Source organism: Phyllostomus discolor, chromosome 3 (assembly GCF_004126475.2).
Source record: "Phyllostomus discolor isolate MPI-MPIP mPhyDis1 chromosome 3, mPhyDis1.pri.v3, whole genome shotgun sequence".
Taxonomy (NCBI): domain Eukaryota; kingdom Metazoa; phylum Chordata; class Mammalia; order Chiroptera; family Phyllostomidae; genus Phyllostomus; species Phyllostomus discolor.
The window spans coordinates 111,931,401-111,949,876 of record NC_040905.2 but is presented as its reverse complement, the minus strand read 5'-3'; the positions used below and the strand labels follow the sequence as shown (position 1 = coordinate 111,949,876).

General features: G+C 59.0%; 2 protein-coding genes across 7 annotated transcripts in view; one reads left to right on the top strand and one right to left on the bottom strand.

Moving 5' to 3' along the window:
* Window positions 1-18,476, bottom strand: part of LOC114505596 (mitochondrial import inner membrane translocase subunit TIM16) — a 65,581-nt gene that overhangs the window by 23,556 nt on the left and 23,549 nt on the right. For all 6 annotated transcript variants that reach the window (XR_004902081.1, XR_004902082.1, XR_004902083.1 and 3 more), the window contains exons 8-9: window positions 16,906-16,992; window positions 16,331-16,413 (exon numbers count right to left, since the gene is read on the bottom strand). Coding sequence is in view for 3 of the 6 variants with exons in the window: in XM_028523427.2 (XP_028379228.1) it covers window positions 16,331-16,413; window positions 16,906-16,992 (170 nt within the window). In the remaining 3 variants the exon portion in view is untranslated. The remainder of the gene's footprint in view (window positions 1-16,330; window positions 16,414-16,905; window positions 16,993-18,476) is intronic.
* Window positions 247-10,989, top strand: VASN (vasorin). Its single transcript, XM_028523439.2, has 2 exons — window positions 247-384; window positions 8,412-10,989. Exon 2 carries the CDS (start codon window positions 8,422-8,424, stop codon window positions 10,426-10,428), a length of 2,007 nt encoding a protein of 668 aa, XP_028379240.1. The 5' UTR covers window positions 247-384; window positions 8,412-8,421; the 3' UTR covers window positions 10,429-10,989.

Below are 18,476 nucleotides of genomic sequence, written 5' to 3'. Positions count from 1 at the left end.
ACTCAAATTTTTGCTTTCTACACGAAAATCAGGGACCTGCTCAGAGTCATAAGGCAAACAAGTGGTAGAGCCACCTGGGGCGTCGGGAGGTGCGGAGTGGGGACCAGGACGCCCAGTCAAATGACCCAACAGCGGAGAGGTGAGGCGGCAGTCCCTGGGCCCCCGCTCCGCCCTGACCAATGGGGAGCGACCCCGCCCCTCCGGCGGCCGCAGCCCCTCCCCCCTGCCTTAAAGGAACGACCCGCCTCCCGAGAGCTGACTCCGCAGCCCGTGGTGGGGGTACGCGGACGTGGCTACCTCGGGAACCAGGAGCCCTCTGGTCTGACCAGCGGGGAAGGACTGACGCTGCGGCCCACCCGGCCCGGCTCCCGCCGCCACTGTCTGGTGAGTGTCTGCTGGGCTGGGGGACTGAGGACTGGAATTGGTGGGCACCACCGAAAAGGGTTATGCACATGCGGCACCCCCCTCCCACCCCCGCCGCTCACACGCACTCAGGGTGGGCATGTGTCCTCAGCCCCGCACCATCACCTGGTTCGACCCGGCGCGGACAGTCCCGTGGCCGGGTGTGCTGGTATGTGTACAGGGCTCACTGGCAGGCCAGCCCGCGGGGCTGTGAGCAGACAAAATAAACACCCCCTCCCTTGCTTCCTCCTCCCACGACTGGGCCCTCTGGCATGACCAGTTTTATGAATTAAGCCCCTTTGAGGGAATGGCCATGCCATCATAGTCTTGGGTCACTTCTACCTCCTCAAGTGGGAGTAGTCTGGGTCTGGAGGCTCACATGTCCCTGTGCAGATTGGCTCCTTGGGGTCCTAATGGCCCTTGTCACTCAGGATAAAGCTGGGGTATGGGGTGCACAGGCAATGCAGGCCCTGGGGAGGTATAATCAGGTGACTGGAAGGTACTAATGCACCATTCCACGCCCCCCACCATCCCCAGTCTCTACTCCTGCCACACTTTAGACAGTGGCTGACTGGGGCCCAGGTATTAGTGTGTTTCATCTCTGTCTCTGCCAGAAGGGGCTTTGCTTGGGTTATGAACCCAATAGCCTTGAGCCAGCCTAGTCCTTTGTGTCCCAGAGCTGGCAGCGCTTGGGCCTGAGGGCTGCTGAGGTCCCTCTGTGGTCACTGGTAGATCAGCAGATTGGTGCCAACCATTACCACACCAGGGTCATTGACCACCTCACCCCCTGGGGTCTAGAGATGGAGCCTGCAAGGTGGGAAGGACAAAGAGCAGAGACAACAGTCTCAGTGTCCCCCTGCTTACCTTTTCCACCAAGGGCAGGGGAGGCTTTGGAGAGAAATGCCTGGGCCCAGTGCCCCCTCCCCAGGCCAAGAGCTTCTGGAGCTGGGGGACAGCACTCAATCTCAAAGGTCCTTTCCTAGGGCATGAAGGGATGGCTGGGCCGATATCCACTGAGTAGGGTCCATTTAGGCTGTTCCAGTAGGCAGTGAAGTCCATTTAGGACCCAGCTGTTGGTAAGGCCCAACAGCACTAAGGCAAGCGGGGGTAGGGGGGATGGGAGAGCAGTCCCCTGAGTCTGCTGTCTTCTCCCAGGGGAATCAGGCCCCAGAGCTTCTGTAAACAGAGTGTCAGAGGCAGGAAGAGGGCTCTGGTAATGAGCAGCCCAGCTGGATTCTCTCCAGACCATTATTTGGCCTCTCCTGGGCCCAGGAAGGGACAAAGATGCTCATGCCAGGCTGGGGGCCTGGCATAGCCTGTCCCCACCTCCCTGGCTTCATGTGGCTGCATACTGAAACAGCTACCCTGGAACCTGTGGGTCCAGAGAGTCAGATGGGATCAGTAGGGGCTGGTGTTCCAGGGTATTTGCTGGGATGGCACTACTCTCTGGACTGGAAATGGGGCAGGGGGTCAACACGAGAAGATCCTTAGACATTGTCCAGACCTCTGCTTTCACCAGGAAGGCCCTTCTGGTAGGCAGCCCTGGGGCCAGGGAGATGCCCTGGGCAGGAGATGGATCCACAGTTTCTGGCTCCAACTCCCCCACTAACAGCCCTGGGGGAGCTGGGACAAGTCCCAGGTAAAGAGAGTTGAGTCCTCAAGGGGGATTATAAGTAGACCCCACCCCTGGAGTAGACAGCTCCTTGGGACAGGCAAGTGGGGCCCAGCTGAGCCCAAAAGGCAGCTCCCACCTAGCAGGCCAGCCAGTCAGTTACCCTCTGGTGGCCAGAGAAGAGGCTGGGTGAGCCTCTGCTCACAGAAGCATCTCTTGGCAAGCCCTGAGCTAATGGGAAGGGCAGCAATGCCACCTAAATGGGTTAGACCCCTTCCAGTGCCCCCCTCAGCTCTCCTTAGAGTCCCCTCCCTGGACTGGAGAGCCCAAGGCTCTGTCTGCACTGCCAAGAAACCCAGCTCCCCTCACTGCTGTGGAATTTGTGAGAGTTCTTAGAGAAGGGGGAGGGTGTGAGTGAGAAGACAGCCCACTGGGCGTGTTCCTGGCGTGGGCGTGTGTCCGTGTGCACGTGACTGGAGCAGGGCTATGTTTGGGGGCGGGTAGGGGTGCTGCGGGAGTCTGCATGCACCACGGGCGGGCGCGGGCTCAGCCTTCTTCCTTTTATCGGTTTCCACATTCCAGAGCCAGCCGGATTGCTTTCCTTTAGCTGGCTGGGCCGCCTGGCTGGCCAGGCCTGTAGGCCTCCCCCGCTTTTCCTCATTCCACTTTCCTGGGTATGAGGAGGCTGGAGCAGGCTCCCTTAGACCACCTCGGGTTTAGGGGGTGGGGGCAGGAAAGGAGCCAGTTCTTCTCCAAGGTTGGGGAAGGCCCCCTCACCAGTCTCCTCCAGGGAAATGCAATAAGGCTCTGACATTCCTCTGAGGCTGCCTGAGAGATTTAATTAAGGAGGGAGGAGAGAGCTGGCTAGCACTGAGAAGGGGCTGGGGCTGGGGCTGGGGCGGTCACTGGGGCCTGACTAGGCAGCCGTGAAAAGTGAGAGGGGTAGGGCAGGGGCAGGGTGGTGGCCACCCATGTCAATCCCACCTGCCCACTGATCGGCTTACAGATCCCAGGAAGGGCCACTTCTGCCACAGGGTCACCTAGATCCCTGGGCATGATGAGCATGAGAAGGGCAAGACCTCCTCTGGGGACACCTCCTTCTTAGGCCCGGTGTAGGCCCCAGACAGCCTGGGCCCAGATGACTTGGGGCTGGTGGCCTCCCTTGGTGACTAAGACCTTCCCCTGGCAAATTCAGGGTTAATTGCAGGGTTAAGACCTTACTTGATGGGTGCGTGGCTCTGGGTGGAAACAGGGCAGTGAGGAGGCTGTGTCTGAGCCCAGCCCTGGTGGCATCACACCTGCGCGTGCCGACAGTGGCATCTGGATTGGCCCATTTCTATTTGGGCCACAGCTACCACATAGCTCCCGGGGAAGCCAGTGTGTTCTCCCAACACAGTGGCACCTCTCCCAACTGAGATGGCACATCCCACTGCCCCAGGGGCCCACTTGAGCCATGCATTGGCCTTAGTCACTGATCTTCCTGCTCTGGGCTGACAGGTCTGGTGGCTCCCAAGTCACCCACAGTGCCACAGGAGGTCCCCACCTGGGGCCTGGCAGACTCCTGCTCATCTCCTACACTGCTCAGGGATATTCCCCTTATTGGGAGAAATAAGCTGATGTCCACACTGTCCTCTTTGCAGCCTCCTGTCCCAGGGTCTGAGACCTAGCTGGAGGTGAGACTCACCCAAGGAGCTTCTCCAAAACACAGCTCTGCCAGGCCTCAGGAACTTTCCAAAACTGCCAGGGTGATTCTGATGTATAGCTGGGGTTGAGAAGCCCCTGGGGTTCCAGGTGGGAGATGGAAGCCCAGAAAGGGAAAGGAACTGGATGGGGCCACAAACTGAGTTTTAGGGTCTTATCTGTAGGAGCAGAGCCAGGTGGAGTAGTGGGTGGAGTGAGGCGGAGACGCCCAGATGGGCAGGGGCTTCCACCTTAAACATAGGGCAGGGCTCTCTCGCCCCCACCTGGAGAGAGGGCCATCTCTGAGGAACTTGAGGCTTTGCCATCTTGGCCCCTTCCACGAGGGCCCAGGAGAGAAACCCCAACCTCTCTGCCCCACTGGGCCAGGGGCTGCTTTGTCCCAGGGATGGGGAGACGGGCGGACCCGACCTGGGCCCTGAGCCTCCTCAGACACGTCAGCGAAACTGGAGCCAGCTGTCCTGGCTGCCGGCACAGTCCCGCCTGCCTGAGGGGTTGGCAGACTCCTGGGCTGGGCTGCTGCCAGGCCTGGCCGGCAGTGCTCAGCCAGGGCGGGCCAACACTGGGAGCCAGAGGCCCAGGGCCCCAGGGCCAGGCCTGCGGCACCAGACCCCCACACACACTCTGCAGCATTGGGCACAAGCGAGGGGGTGTGCTGGCTTGTCCTTCCCCAGGAACAGTGAGATACTCCAGCCTCAGATGTGATTTGGTCACCCAAATGCCCAAGTTCCACCCACTTGCTGGCCCCTGCTTGACCCAGGGCTTTTGTGTGCGCGGGTGCCTCTGTGTGCGTCCCACACTTGGGAGTGGGTGGTGGCACTTTGGGTCTCCCTGAGAGCTGAGATGATGGATGTCCTTACTCATAGCCCTCCCTGTGCTCTCTCCCCACCCTGAGATCATGTGCTGATGGGGGCTGCCCCCTCCAAATCTAAAGGCACCCCCCATCAGGCTGCTTTCCTACGCCCACACTCAACGGTGCAGGTCGGGGGGGGCAGTCTCCGTATGGAGGCTTTACCCTCAGCCCAGGGGGCCTCCTGTCTGTGCTTAAAGGGGTGCAAAGCCCCTCGAACACCATGGCGCCCTCCCCTGAGTGTGGGGAAGGCAGTGCTTGTGTTTTAAGGATAACACCCTCCCTCAAGTAGCCAATGTTAACTGACCACTCAGAATGTGCTCCAAGTACAAACTACTGGCCCTGAAAACCAGGCACTATTACTAGTCCCCTGACTTCACAGATGGGGACTGAGATGAAGGCCCATGGCCAGGCAGCCACAAAGCCGGGCTGCAAACACAGGCAGTCAGAAGAGCCTAAAGCACCATCCCAGCAACCGTTCCTTGGAGTCTGGCAAGGCCAGCAGCAGAGCCCAGGCCTCTCTGCCTGCTGCCTCTTTCCACCAAGCAGGGCCACCGCAGGGCCAGACTAAGGCGAGGCTGTGTTGAATCCAGGTGGTGAACAGATGCCCTGGACCCTGTTGCCCTCTTTCCACTACCCGCCCCCCCCATGTCAGTGCTGCCTCCACAACTCTCCCCACACCCTGTGCAGAGAGAAAGGTCCCACCTCCCTGCCTTGGGTCAATGGATCAGATATCAAAGCCCAGGCCTCTGGTCCTTCATTGCTGCTGAAATTGTAACTGGTTGGGCAAGAGCAACCATGACCCACCCCCCACAACTACCCTGAGACACCCCCATCCCCGATGCACGCACGCACACACACACACACACACACCCCAGTGTGTGCCCAGACAAGCAGAATTGCTTCCAGAACTCGTTAGAACTTCCCCCTTGAAAACAAACAGAACACTGGGTACTCAGAACAACTCTGGAAGGTGAGGCAGGGCTGCTGAGCAACTGAGTCCCACAGGTAGGAAGGGACTTGGGAAGCTATTTAGGGGGCAGAACTTGGGTCCAAATTCAGGCTTCAGTCTCCTACCACCAGATGGCTGTCGCCTGCCCCTCCATTCAGTCTTGGTCCTCTAGGTCCCCCCGGGGCTGTCTGATGTCTGACCTGCTCTTGGTGCCAGGCATGCTATGGAAGAGCTATCAGCCTCCGCTTGTTTTCCAAAGCCCTAGTGCCAACTCTTTCCTGGGTGGTGGATCCAGGCTCAGGCAAGGCGCTCACCCCTGCCTCCTCGGGAGTGGGAAACAGATTAGCTGCTGGCTGTTGGCATCTCCTCAGCCCAGGATGCCAGTCACTTTTCCTGATGCAGCCTCTGCTCCCAGCTCCTCAGTGGGGTTGCCACTCTGGGTCCAGACAGACCCGCAGCAGTTGCTGCCTCCCTCTCCAGTGATGACTTTGCTGACTAATGGGAGCAAAGGCCAGAGCCAAAGCTGTTCCCCTCCTCCGTGAAGAACAGGGAGTGCCCCCCAGCAGCCCCCCGTCTGGGGAGGTGTCTACTCTGAATGCCCTGGGGGACAGATGAAGAAACCCTAGGCGCTGAGAGAGCTGAGAGAAACTGTTGTCCACACCTTACAGCTCTGAAACCCCTGGCCCAGGGTTGCCTGACTGGAGCATGAGCTCTTAATCGTGATCTTATACAAGTCCTAGGGGAAGCCAACGTCACAGGGGTGGTCAGGCTGGCCACGTGTAGGGTCCCCTCCCACCCCAAGCCTGGCTGCTCCCTTCCTGACCCCAGACTGTTCTACCAGGAGAGCTGATTCAGGGGGAGGTGGCTCACCCCCCACGTGGATGAGGGGGGTGGGGGACGCTCATAGCCCACATCTGGCGGCCAGGCCAAATCTGCTGACTTCTGAGTCAGTAAGGGTGGAGCAAGTCCTTGCAGGGGAGGAGGCTGGGTGGGGTGCATGGACCCCCCTTGAGGTGGCGCTGGCAGGGCCAAGGGTGAATGAGGCAGCCAGGAACCTAGAGAACAGGGGAGGGGACACTGGTTAGGGGTCAGGAAAGGCCTCCCTGGCTAGCCTCTGAAAGGTGGTCCAGTGGTAATTAGTGAGGGGCAGAGGCCAAAGGCCCCCCCTTCCCAGGCAGTGGAGACCCTGCAAAGAGGCAAGGCATAGGTGAACCTTTACCTAGAATTGGCCTAAGACCGCAGTGGCCTCCCCAGTGACTTGTGTAGTCCATCCTGGGACCACCTGCCCCTTTCCCACCTCATATTCCAGGAGCCCGCTTTCCTGGGGGAGGGACAGCCCAATGGATGGCAGTGGGGGCAGAAGGTACTCTGTGGGGAGAGACATGTTGCCTACCTTGGCCTGAGAGCTCGCCAACGTAGGGGAAGGGGAGTCTGAGTCCCAGTACAAAAGGCTCTTGTGTGAGCAGAGATGCCTGGAAGGGAGAGGTGCTAGCCTCTCTGGGGCTGTAAGGGCCCTGAGCATGGGGACTGCTGCTGGGGGTGTCCCCTGGGTTTCCCCTAGAAGCCTGAATGAAGGGGGCCCATGCTGTGGCCCCGTCCTGTCTTGGGCAGGCCAGCCTAAAAGCTGGCGCCTGGAGCAGCTGGGGGAGCCACCCTCACCCTGGTAGGACTGGGCCCACATCAGGCAGCAGGCCCAGCCACACCTGGACCTGATTAAGGATCCGGGCTCTGGGTCAGATTTCGCAGCAGTGCAATGGCAGCACGTCACTGCACCTCCAGGAGCCCCCCTTTTTCTTTCTTCTGGGAGTGATGAGAATAGTTTCCACCTGGAATGGCTGCTGGGGAGACTCTAAGAGGTGACTGTGAATGCTCAGTGGTGCTGGCATGTGGGAAGGGCTGCAGCTCTGCTCCAGTGCCCAGCCCAGTGTAGAACCCAAGAAATGGTAGATGAAGGAATCTGGGGAGTGTTTCCAGGCCTGGCACTGCCTCTGGGGACACCACGCAGCCAACGTCTCCAACTTGAGCCCTAGGTCAGCCGAAGGAGGCTTGGACCCCCCTTACCTCTAGTTCCAGTACTGTGCCTGCTGAGGCTGTGAAGACCATGGTTCCCTCCCTACACACCCCCTCCCAGGGGGACACCTACCAATTGCTTCAGCCCCTCTGCTCCTTTCCCTAGGAACTTTGCCACTGGCCACATCCTGGCCAGCCTACGGCTCCTGTCCTGGGCAGGTCTGACTTCACAAGTGGAAAAACACTGATCCCATAGTTTCCATGTGAAGTCTTCTTGCTGCGGTCTCTCCTCACTTGGAGGCTGTAGAGCGTGGCGGCAGGGGCTGGTGGCCTGAGGCAGCCAGCTTCTCTGCTTACGCGCTGGGCTGACTGCCCACCAATCTCTCCCAGAAGCTGTGAGGAGGGGCTGCTGATCCGGGAGCCACTGTTCTCCCTGCTTGCCTTCTACCTCAACAGAGATCTGGGAATGGAGGGTTGGGGCAAGGGCACAGAGCCTGATGCTTTTGACCACATGTTCTCTCTGAGCCAGAGAGGTGGGAAGGCTGGAGTAAAGTAAAGGTGTCCTTTGTGGTCAGTGAACGCTTGGGGGCCAGATCCTGTTCTGCATGCATTAAGCCACTGAGCCCTGGTGATAGTACAGAAGTATCAGCTGATAGCACAATGAAGTCATATGACTGTTTCAAGTCACATAGCAAGGGAGCGATGGGGCTACGACAGGAACTGGGCCCAGGCACTGGAGACCTGACTCATAACTACAGTGTACCATTGAATTTTGGGCAGGGAGTGAGTGGTAAAGGGGGCTTGGAATTCCCATCTCCATCCTTCCTGGCATGACTGTCTCCTGGGCCCCTGACTCACGGTCTCCTGTCTTTCCTCTTTGCTCCCAGGGACCAAAAGATGCACTCCAGGGTCCCCCTGTTCCTGTTGCTGCTGCTAGCCCCAGGGCCTGGGGTGCAGGGCTGCCCATCTGGCTGCCAGTGCAACCAGCCACACACAGTCTTCTGCGCTGCCCGCCACGGGACCACGGTGCCCCGAGATGTGCCACCTGACACAGTGGGCCTATATGTCTTTGACAACGGCATCACCACTCTGGACACTGGCACCTTTGCCAGCCTGCCGGGCCTGCAGCTCCTGGACCTGTCACAAAATCAGATCACCAGCCTGCCCAATGGGGTGTTCCAGCCACTCGCCAACCTCAGCAATCTGGACCTCACCTCTAACAGGCTGCGCGAGATCACCAACGAGACCTTCCGTGGCCTGCGGCGCCTGGAACGCCTGTACCTGGGCAAGAACCACATCTACCACATCCAGCCCGGTGCCTTTGATGCACTTGACCGCCTCCTGGAGCTCAAACTTCAAGACAATGAGCTTCGGGCACTACCCCCGCTGCACCTACCGAGCCTGCTGCTGTTGGACCTCAGCTATAACAGCCTCCTCGCTCTGGAGCCTGGTGCTCTGGACACGGCCAATGTGGAGGCGCTGCGGCTGGCCGGCCTGGGTCTGCAGCAACTGGATGAGGGGCTCTTTGGCCGCCTGCGCAACCTACATGACCTGGATGTGTCAGACAACCAGCTAGAGCACGTGCCTCCTGCAGTCCAGGGCCTCCAGGGGCTGACACGCCTGCGGCTGGCTGGCAATACCCGCATTGCCCAGCTGCGGCCCGAGGACCTGGCTGGCCTGGCAGCCCTGCAGGAGCTGGACCTGAGCAATTTGAGCCTTCGGGCCTTGCCGCACGAGCTTTCAGGCCTCTTCCCCCGTCTGCGGCTCCTGGCAGCTGCCCGCAACCCTTTCAACTGTGTGTGCTCCCTGAGCTGGTTCAGCCCTTGGGTGCGGGAGAACCGTGTGGCACTGGCCAGCCCGGAGGAGACGCGCTGCCACTTCCCACCCAAGAATGCTGGCCAGATGCTCCTGGACCTTGACTACGCCGACTTCGGCTGCCCGGCCACCACCACTACGGCTACAGTGCCCACCACAAGGCCCTCGGCATGGGAACCCACACCCACATCTTCCAGCCCAGCCCCCACCTGGCAAAATCCCACGGAGCCCGCTGCCAAGTCCCCAAGCCTGCTACCTGCCACCCCACCCACCATGGGGCCTGATCCCCAGACCCAGGACTGCCCGGCGTCCATCTGCCTCAACGGGGGCACCTGTCATCTCGGGGCTCGGGGCCACCTAGCCTGCCTGTGCCCCGAAGGCTTCACTGGTCTGTACTGCGAGAGCCTGGTGAAGCAGGGTCCATGGCCCACCCCGGCCCCAGCCACTCTGAGGCCTCCTGGGCCCCTGCCCCTCAGAATCGAGACAATAAGCCCTACTTCTCTGAAGGTAGGGCTGCAGCGCTACCTACAGGACAGCACTGTGCAGCTCAAGAGCCTCCGCCTCACCTACCGCAACCTGTCAGGCCCCGACAAGCGGCCAGTGACACTGCGGCTACCCGCCTCACTTGCTGAGTACACGGTCACTCAGCTTCGGCCCAATGCCACCTACTCCATCTGTGTCAGGCCCCTGGATGCTGGGTGGGTGCCTGAGGGTGAAGAGGCCTGTGGAGAGGCCCGCACGCCCTCTTCCCGCTCCAACCATGCCCCTGTCACACAGGCCCGAGAGGGCAACCTGCCTCTTCTCATTGCGCCTGCCCTGGCTGTCGTGCTCCTGGCTGCGCTTGCCGTTGTAGGGGTGGCCTACTTTGTGCGGCGGGGGCGGGCCGCAGCAGCTGCAGCTCAGGGCAAAGGGCAGGTGGGGCCTGGGCCCCTGGAGCTGGAGGGGGTGAAGGCCCCCTTAGAGCCAGGCCCCAAGGCAAATGAGGGTGTTGGGGAGGCCCTGCCTGGTGGGCCTGAGTGTGAGGTGCCACTCATGGGCTACCCAGGGCCTGGGCTCCAAGGGCCCCTTCCCACTAAGCCCTACATCTAAGGGGGAAGGATAGATCACTGGGCTGGGTCCTCAGCCCTGCTGAGACTGGCCAGCACCCTCTCGCTGCCAGACCAGGAAGTTCTCAGATCCATATGATGAGGATGACACGTCAGGGCAGGGACTGTGTGACTATAGCTAAGTCCCTGCCCCTCTCTGGACCTCGGTCTCTTCATCTAAGATGCTGGGACCCAGGTGAAGACCTCTAAGGACCCCCAGGGCCCAAGTGCCCCTGAGGATGGCATATGCCCTGTCCTCTGGCAGTGCGCAACCTCTGGGGTGGGACAGGGCAGGCAGGCTCTGCTGTGTGCTGGTAACACAGGCCTAGGGCCGCCAGGCTCCCAGCCGGAGGAGACTCAGGGGGGCAATGAAGGAAGCCCCCAGAAAGACAGCAGAGGGAGAGCAGGGGTAAGGATGGGTGTGTAACCCAGCCCTGGCCCCAGGGAGTGAAGCAACAAAAGAAACTGGAAAGAAAGACGCTTTAGGAACAAGCTTTGCTTTTGTTTTTTAAAATATATTTATAAGAGATCCTTTCCCATTTATTCTGGGAAAATGTTTTTCAAACTCAGAGACAAAGACTTTGGTTTTTGTAAGAAAAATGATGATATGAAGGCCTTTTATAAGAAAAATAAAAGATAAAATAAAACGAGTGTTTTTCTGGCAGGGCCCCAGGGCTCTGGGAGGCGGGGGCTTCAGGGCGGGTGGAAAGGGACAGCCCGCTCTTTGGGGAACTGAGGGTCCAGGACCCCACTCTCTCCAGCGGACACCAAGACCTGGACAATATACCCTGGACTTGGACGGGCTACTGCTGAGGGCCACGGTGAGACGGCGGCATTCCCACAAGTCCCGCCCTGGGGCTGTGTCCACCCAGCCTCCTTTGAGAGCGCTGTCCGGCCTCCCAGTGCAGCAACAGGGACGGAAGTTGGCAACCTTCCAACCTCGTGGAAGAACAGTTTGGACAGCCTTCACCTACCCAGGCTCAGGAACTGCAGTGCTCCTGTAAGAGGCTCATGGCAGATATGTGCCAAGAGGGTGCCCAAGGGTCCATTTGCAGGGATGGGTCTGACAGGCAGTCCACACCTGCCTTCCTCTGTGGAGGCGGTGCCTCGAGCTATGTCCTGCCAGGCCCTCATGGATGATGCAGGACTAGGTGGCCCACACAGCCCACCTGCCCTGCAGTCTCACTGCCCCTCTGCATGTGCTTTCTGTTCCCGCTGCAGAGAAAGAGCCTTAGTTAAGGCAGCACAGATCCTCAATGGCCAGAGCCCTCTGGTAAGTGGAGAGGCTGTTAGAGATTAGGGGCAGATGGCCCAGGAGCAGGAGCAGAGATCTGAGTCTGGCCTGTGGAGACCTGGTTTGTTGCCCTGTGATGCGCCTCTACCCTCTACAGTACAGATCTGTTTGGTTTTCCAAAACTGCAGAAGTGAGAGTGTTTTCCAGGAAGACCACAGGCAGGGGTTCGGGGCCAGGGAAGGTGCTGAGAGCTTGGGAACAGTGATGGATACAGAGTACCTTTACCTAGCACCTTTTAGACTGGGGCGGGGGGGGGGGGGAGGTGGGCCCTGGGGCTGCAAAGAGGCCCTGCAGATGCTGGAGTGCCTGAAGCCCCGTGCCTGTGCCCCTCTGTGGGTCTCGGCCCCTGGCCCCTTGCCTCACCCTGGCAAAAAGGGAGTAGCCCAGGCAGGCCTGGGGAACAGGCCCTATGGCTTAGGGGCGTTGATGTGAGCGCCAAGTCAGGCACCGCCACACAAGGCTCTGGATTCAATTAGCGGCTGCAGAGTGTTCTGGCATAAGAAGCGAGGAGGCTACCAGAGGGTTGTGGGGGCAGAAGGTGGTAGCAGTGGGCCTGGGTGGGGCCCCATCTTCCTGAGCCAGCAGCGGTGGCCCAGGTGGATTTCCTGTGGGCCTGGGTCTCATTACTGGAGCGGCCACACTGAGCCAGCACCCCCCTCCCAACCTCGGCAGCCCAGTCAAAGGGGCCATTGTGGGCTCATGCGCCGCTGCTGAACACGGTGGCTGCTGAATAAATGTTTTCCCTGCAGAGCCAAACCTGGCCTCATGGGCCAGCAGAGTGTGGGTGGAACCTAAAGAAAGGAGACTGGAGCGAGCCCTCCCAGAAAAGGCATTTGGGGTGTCCCACTAGATCAGGAGCTGGGGGATGCAGGGAAGGCCAGGGGCTGAGTAGCGGAGCTAAGCCAAGGTGCAGTCCCCACCCCGGGTGATCCTGTGGCCCCAGGCCAGGACCAGGGATGGATATGGAGAAATGCCAGCCCCCCATTTTTGGGTCCTTGCCACCTTTGGAATGCCCTGTGCCACGTGGGCTCACACACATTCCCATTTCGTGCCCAATAACCTGTCTATAGGGAGACAGGCTGGGGGAGATGAGACAGAAGCTTGCTCACAGCAGGCGGGAACGGGTCCCAACACCCACTCCGTCCCAGGAGTGCATTTCGAGCCAGCGGGGAGGCCTTGGGTCTCCAGGAGAGGGCTGGGGCCACTGTCTGCAAAAGCTACTCAGGCGAGAAGGGGGCACCCAATCTCTAAGGAACATGCTAGGTGTGGGACCTGTGGACAAAAACAGGGCTACATACTGAAACTGACAAACTTGGAGGAGGCCTACATGGTGGGCCTTACAAACTCAGAGACCAAAAGTAACCATGTAGGACAGTCTCAACATAAAAATTCCTAGCCAAAAGCCAAACATGACAGTTAGTCACATCCTGTCTTTTTGCATCTTCGATAACATAACTTTGGAATGTCAGAGTAATCTCCTTTTCCCGATCCCTCAGGGCACACCCATGACACTACAGCAGAGACCACGGAACCTCTCATTGTTATCTTGTTCCCTAAATACCATCTCTGTGTGCTGTGCTGTAAATGTTAACTACCCTGTACCCACCGATGTAAAAGAAGTGTGTCTCTCCATTTTGCCCTTTATCCAATCTCAAGAGATTTCCCGCTTTGCTTTCTCCAGCCTCCCTAGTTTACCACCAATTAATTCCACATAACCCTTTACTTCTCCTTTGATTGTAACATATAAAAATAAGCTGTAAAATTGCCATTCTCCAGGGCATTTTCTCAATCTGTTGAGTTGCTGCTTCCCAGCAGTTGCCAGTTTGGTTCAAATAAACTCATAAAAATTCTCTACAAGTTTGGAGGTTTCTTAGCCAACAGACTCCATGCCTCTGGCCTATGGCTAGGCCATGGGTTGGGGGTCTGGCCAGAAGTGGACACCTCAGTGTCAAGAAGCAAACCCAGTCCCAGCCTCTACCATCTATAGGCTTGCTGCTGGAGTGATCTCGATAGAGGACCAACTTATCTGGCTTCACTGCCTCTTCAGTAACATGGGGAAAAACATCCCTGCCTGCCTGCGGCTCAGGCAGCTGACCATTCACCTACCCCAGAAGCACCAAAACAGAGACCGGTGGTGTTTCCACATCTCCTGGATAGGGCACAAGATGCTCCTTCAGCACCAGGCCCTGCCAGAGCCCCTGCCCGCCTCCACCCTCCACTGAGCAGGGAGCCTGGCACCCAGGAAGTGTGAGACAGCTATCCCTGGAACTGCTGCCTGAGTCTGGCTTTGCAGACAGGACCTCAACGTCCTGCTCTTCCCATCATGACACATCTCCTCTTAGTGAGGTGCATTCCACAAATGACAGGGATGACAAAGAGGAAGCCTTAGGTGGGGGCTAAAACAGACGCCCCGGGAGGGTGGGGCCCTGGGTTCTCCCTGGGAGAGGAAGGGGAGGGCTGTGTGCTTGACCCTTGGTCTCCTCTAGCTCTTTTAAGAACACACACTGTTCTGCCTAAATTAAGATGGAAAATATGTAAACAGAGAAGAAACTGAGGGGGTGCAGTGGAGGCCCATGGCTGTGCCCACCGGTACACTTTTTATCTTTAGTCCAGTTTGTTCAGCAGCTCCCACACCCCAGGGGGCCAAGGCAGGGCTCTGGCTTCCAGGGGGCCTGGGGGCAGGGGACCTGCCACCTCTCAGGCCAGCCTGGAGGCTGGCAGGCATCTCTGTTGTCCGCCAGCTTTGTGGAGGACTGGAGAGTCCCCACTCCTCTGCCAAGACTGTGGGCCCGGTGTCGAGACAGGGTCCAGGACTGGGGGATGGAGGGGGGGGGACCCTGGCCTGGCTAGCCCATCTGGGAGTGATTTGAGAAATTCCAGGCCTCACTGGCCCTACAAGGCTATTCTTAACTGCCATAATTACAGGGTCAGCCTTGGCCAGTGGCACTGTGGGGTCTGGGCATCAGTTAAGTCCTCCAGGAGCCATGCTGGGGCTGGTTGGGTGGGGAATAAATCACAGGCCAGGGGCGGAGTCTGAAAGGCAGGAAGTAGTAGGCGGGGAGCATTTGATGGTTAGTGCCAGGTCCCTTCTCCCAGTTGACCAGCTCCTTCCCTCTGCTGGGGGCCCTGTAGGGAAGGGGCTGTCTGGCCTGGGGAGGCATCAGGAACAATATACCAGCACAGCATCTGTGCCTGGGAAAGGTGTGCTGGACATGGAGCCAGAAGGCCAGAGAGCTCCAATTCCTCCAGCGCAGTGGGTTCCTAGTGACTACCTTGAATTCCCAGGGCCCAGAGCGGGCAGAAGCTTCACACTCAATTGTAGGAAGGCATTGGAGCTCCCTCAGCCTTACCTTCCTCATTTGCAAAATGACCCTTTCCTGCTCCCCAGCCTCTCCCTGAGCTGTGCGGGAGAATGGGAATGGGGGGGTCACTGCCACCCAGACCGTTACGTCTTCTCTGGGCACTCAGCCAGGGGACACCCTGGCAGTTCCTACGGCACTCAGCTTTCCCCACCCCCAGGTCTTTGCTGCTCCTGGGACTTGGGAGAGAGAGTTCACAGCACTCTCTGTGACTCAGTTTTCCCGGTTGTGAAACAGAAGAGGAAGTGGCTGAAAGGATATCCAAGGACCGAGCCCTCTCCTTGCTCCAGCCCTCACCTGGTGGTGGGGAGGGTCCCAGCAAGCCCTCCGAGAGTCATACCTGCGAGGGCTAAGGCTTTGTCCCCACCTCCTCCTGTCCCAGCTACGCAGGTCCCCCACCCTCCCAAGCCTCTCTCCCTCAGCTGGGACATCGGGTCCACGTGGACTGAAAGGACGAGTCACTTCTCAGCACTCACTATGTGCCTCCTGGTTCCTGCGAAGCAGTGGTGTTGGGCCCTCTCTGCATAGAGCCGGCCCAGCCCAGAGCCCCACGGGCACTGGCACAAATCCTACATGCTTCTACGTAGGATGGAAAGATGAGGGGCCTTTGCATACCATGCTGCCTGGGCACCCCACCAAGGACAAGCAGGGATGGGCATGTGATCAGGGCTCAGGAGGCCTCATAGAGCCCATGAGTTCAAGGCCTGCCTGTCTGCTGCTTACGCCCCCAAAACTGCTAGCCCACTGTCCCCATGTCACCCCACACCCTCCCCGAGTCCACCTTGCTATCGCAGCTTCGGGTCTCCTCAGCTGCAGCCCCACCAAAACGCCCACAGCAAAATGAAGTGCATTCTCAAGCTGGCCACCCATGAGTCTGCCAGGTCACAGTCACCTCCCCAAATGTCAAAATACACCATGACCAAGTGGCCACATGGGATGGGTCAGTTGGGCTAATCCACCTATTCTGGGCTGCTTCACACCCCCTACAGCTCCAGGGAGCTCCTCAAACAGGACCAGGTCTCCCAGCTCAGACGCCCCTGACTGCTCCAGTGACAGCCCACTTCTCTGATAGGACCTGAGCCAGGTAAAGCCCTTCTGGCTGGACTGGGTCCCTGCACTCTGTGGATGGCCCTGCCACAGAGCATCAGGGGCCCTTAGCAGGGGTGCCCGTTCACAGGGCAGGAGCTGAGCCCTCGTCTGGGCCCTTGCCCCATCCCGCCCCTAGCCCATCCCGCAACGCTGGTTTCTCCTACCCAGGTGAGGTGTCGAGGGTGAGGGAGGCGAGGGCGCTGGAGAAATGCCGAGTGTCCCACAGCTTTACTTCACGTTCACGCATCTGTGGGGAGGGGGCAGAAAGAGGCTCAGAGGGGTCCAGAGGGCTCATCTGTCAGCCCCCGAGGCTCCCCAGGAACCTGGTGCCCAAAGACACGGCCTGGCACAGGGGCACTTGCCCCAGTACAGAGCTCGGAAAGCAGTGTGGTGGGGAAGCATGCCAGGAAGGGAGATGTTGGGTTTTCACGTCCTGCCCCTTTGAGAACCTTTAGGTGACAAGGGACAAGGGGCGTTTCCCTCCATGGACTCTGATCCCTGGGTGGGAGGGGGGTTGTTGCGCTACAGTTCCCAGGGTCAGGCTTAGCTATTTCAAATGGAATCTGCCCGTTTTCAGCAGCAGTTGGTCCCCTGGGGCTCCGAGACCCCGGCTGCACTCAGGGCAGCTCTCAGGGCCGTATATGGACAGGCCTGGAGCTGGCCTGTGGCCCCCACCTTCCAAAGGGCCTCATCCCTCCTCTTTTGGTATGGGGCCCTGCTCACCTTCAAGGAGCCCTACCTGGTTGAATCCAGTGGACACAAGGTGTTCCTGGGTGCCTGTCCATGCCAGCCGGCCGTCCTTGCTGTTCTCGTGGGCCTGTGTACTCTGCAGGAGGCAGAAGACATAGCTGAGCCACCTCAGGGCCACTCGCCTGGGGGCTGGCTGGAGACGGGGAGGCCTCACGTCACTACAGGACAGACCTCAGCTGAAGGCAGTGCTGCACCCAGAGGGCTGCCCTAGCCACCCAGCTTGGGCTCAGTAGCCCTCCTTGTCAGGGAACTGTCAGACTGTCTTGCTCACTACCAGGCTTCCCTGCTACAGCGACTGAGGGCGGTAGCAGGTCCTTACCCTGCAGGTGTCCTAGAGGCAGCACTCAGCTGCTGGTCACCATCCCCAGGCTCTAGGGATCTGTGTGCCCTCATAGAACTTCATTTTTCTCACTTGTGTATGGGGCTCATGTTGCCCCGGCTGCCTACTTCCCAGGGCTGTTGAAAGGATCAGCTGAGACTATATGTGAGAGAAATGGGTCTGCTGCAAAGAGCTGTGCAAATCAAGGGATTACTAGAATTATTGCCGCCTCCTGACACTGCCAGAGGGCCGGGGAGAGGGCCTGGTGCCAAGGTCTGGGGAACGTCCTTGGAGAGGGCAGAGCATGCCCCTTTTGGCCCTCCCATGGTGCTGGAACTGCCAGCTGGAAGGCTTCCTGGGACCCAGGGAGGAGAGGCGAGTTCATACCACAGGCGACCCTGTCCCCTGGGCCCAGGCAGGGGGGAGTCTAGGAGGCCAGAGGAAATGCAAACAGCTCCCTCCCAGTCACCCTGGCCTCTAGAGCCTGAGACAAAAGACCCTGTTACCAAAAATAGCTCACCCTAAACTGTGGCCAGCTTCCTCCAAGCTTCCCACGATCTCCTTGGGAATGAATGAGGGAGGGAGGGAGGTGGCCCGTGAAGAGCTGGCCCAGCGCCCCCTCCCCAGCCCACAGAGGCAGACCCCAGCGTGGGAGACCATCGGAAACAGCTCAGTGTCGTTCAGGGGGCTTTTCGCACTACTTACTTCCCACCCAGTCACAGCCGGCACAGGAAGTCAGGGCTAGAGCCTGAGAACCAGGAACCAATACCCCTCACTCCACTCAAGAGGGGCTGTGGGGTCAGGGTGAGGGTCAGCCCCACCCCCAGCACCCCAGAATAGGTCAGAAGTGTCACACGGGCTCTCAACAGTGTGCAAACACCCCTGTGTAAGCAGCAAACCAGATGGCTCACAAGGCATCTGAGTAGTGTTCATTCATTCAACAGACATTTGAGGCCTCCCGAGGGCCAGGCATTGTGCTGGGAGCTGATGGTGGGGCCAAAAAGAGCTCAGGCACAGGGTCATGTACTGGGCGAAGCAGGGCTGCTCACTCATTTGTTTTCTCAGTACAGGCATTTGAGCTGTACACTCTGCTAGGTGCTGGGGACCCGGTGAACAGAAAAGGTCTCCAAACTCATAGATTATACAAATCAGGAGGCAGACGTGAAGCAAACAGAAATAACCATGTCTTCATATGTTATTACAAATGACACACAGGGGTAAAGTGGAGGTTAAGGGCGCGA

Coding starts and splice junctions, on each gene's coding strand:
- VASN (XM_028523439.2), top strand. CDS start 8,422: ATGCACTCCAGGGTCCCCCTGTTCCTGTTGCTGCTGCTAGCCCCAGGG.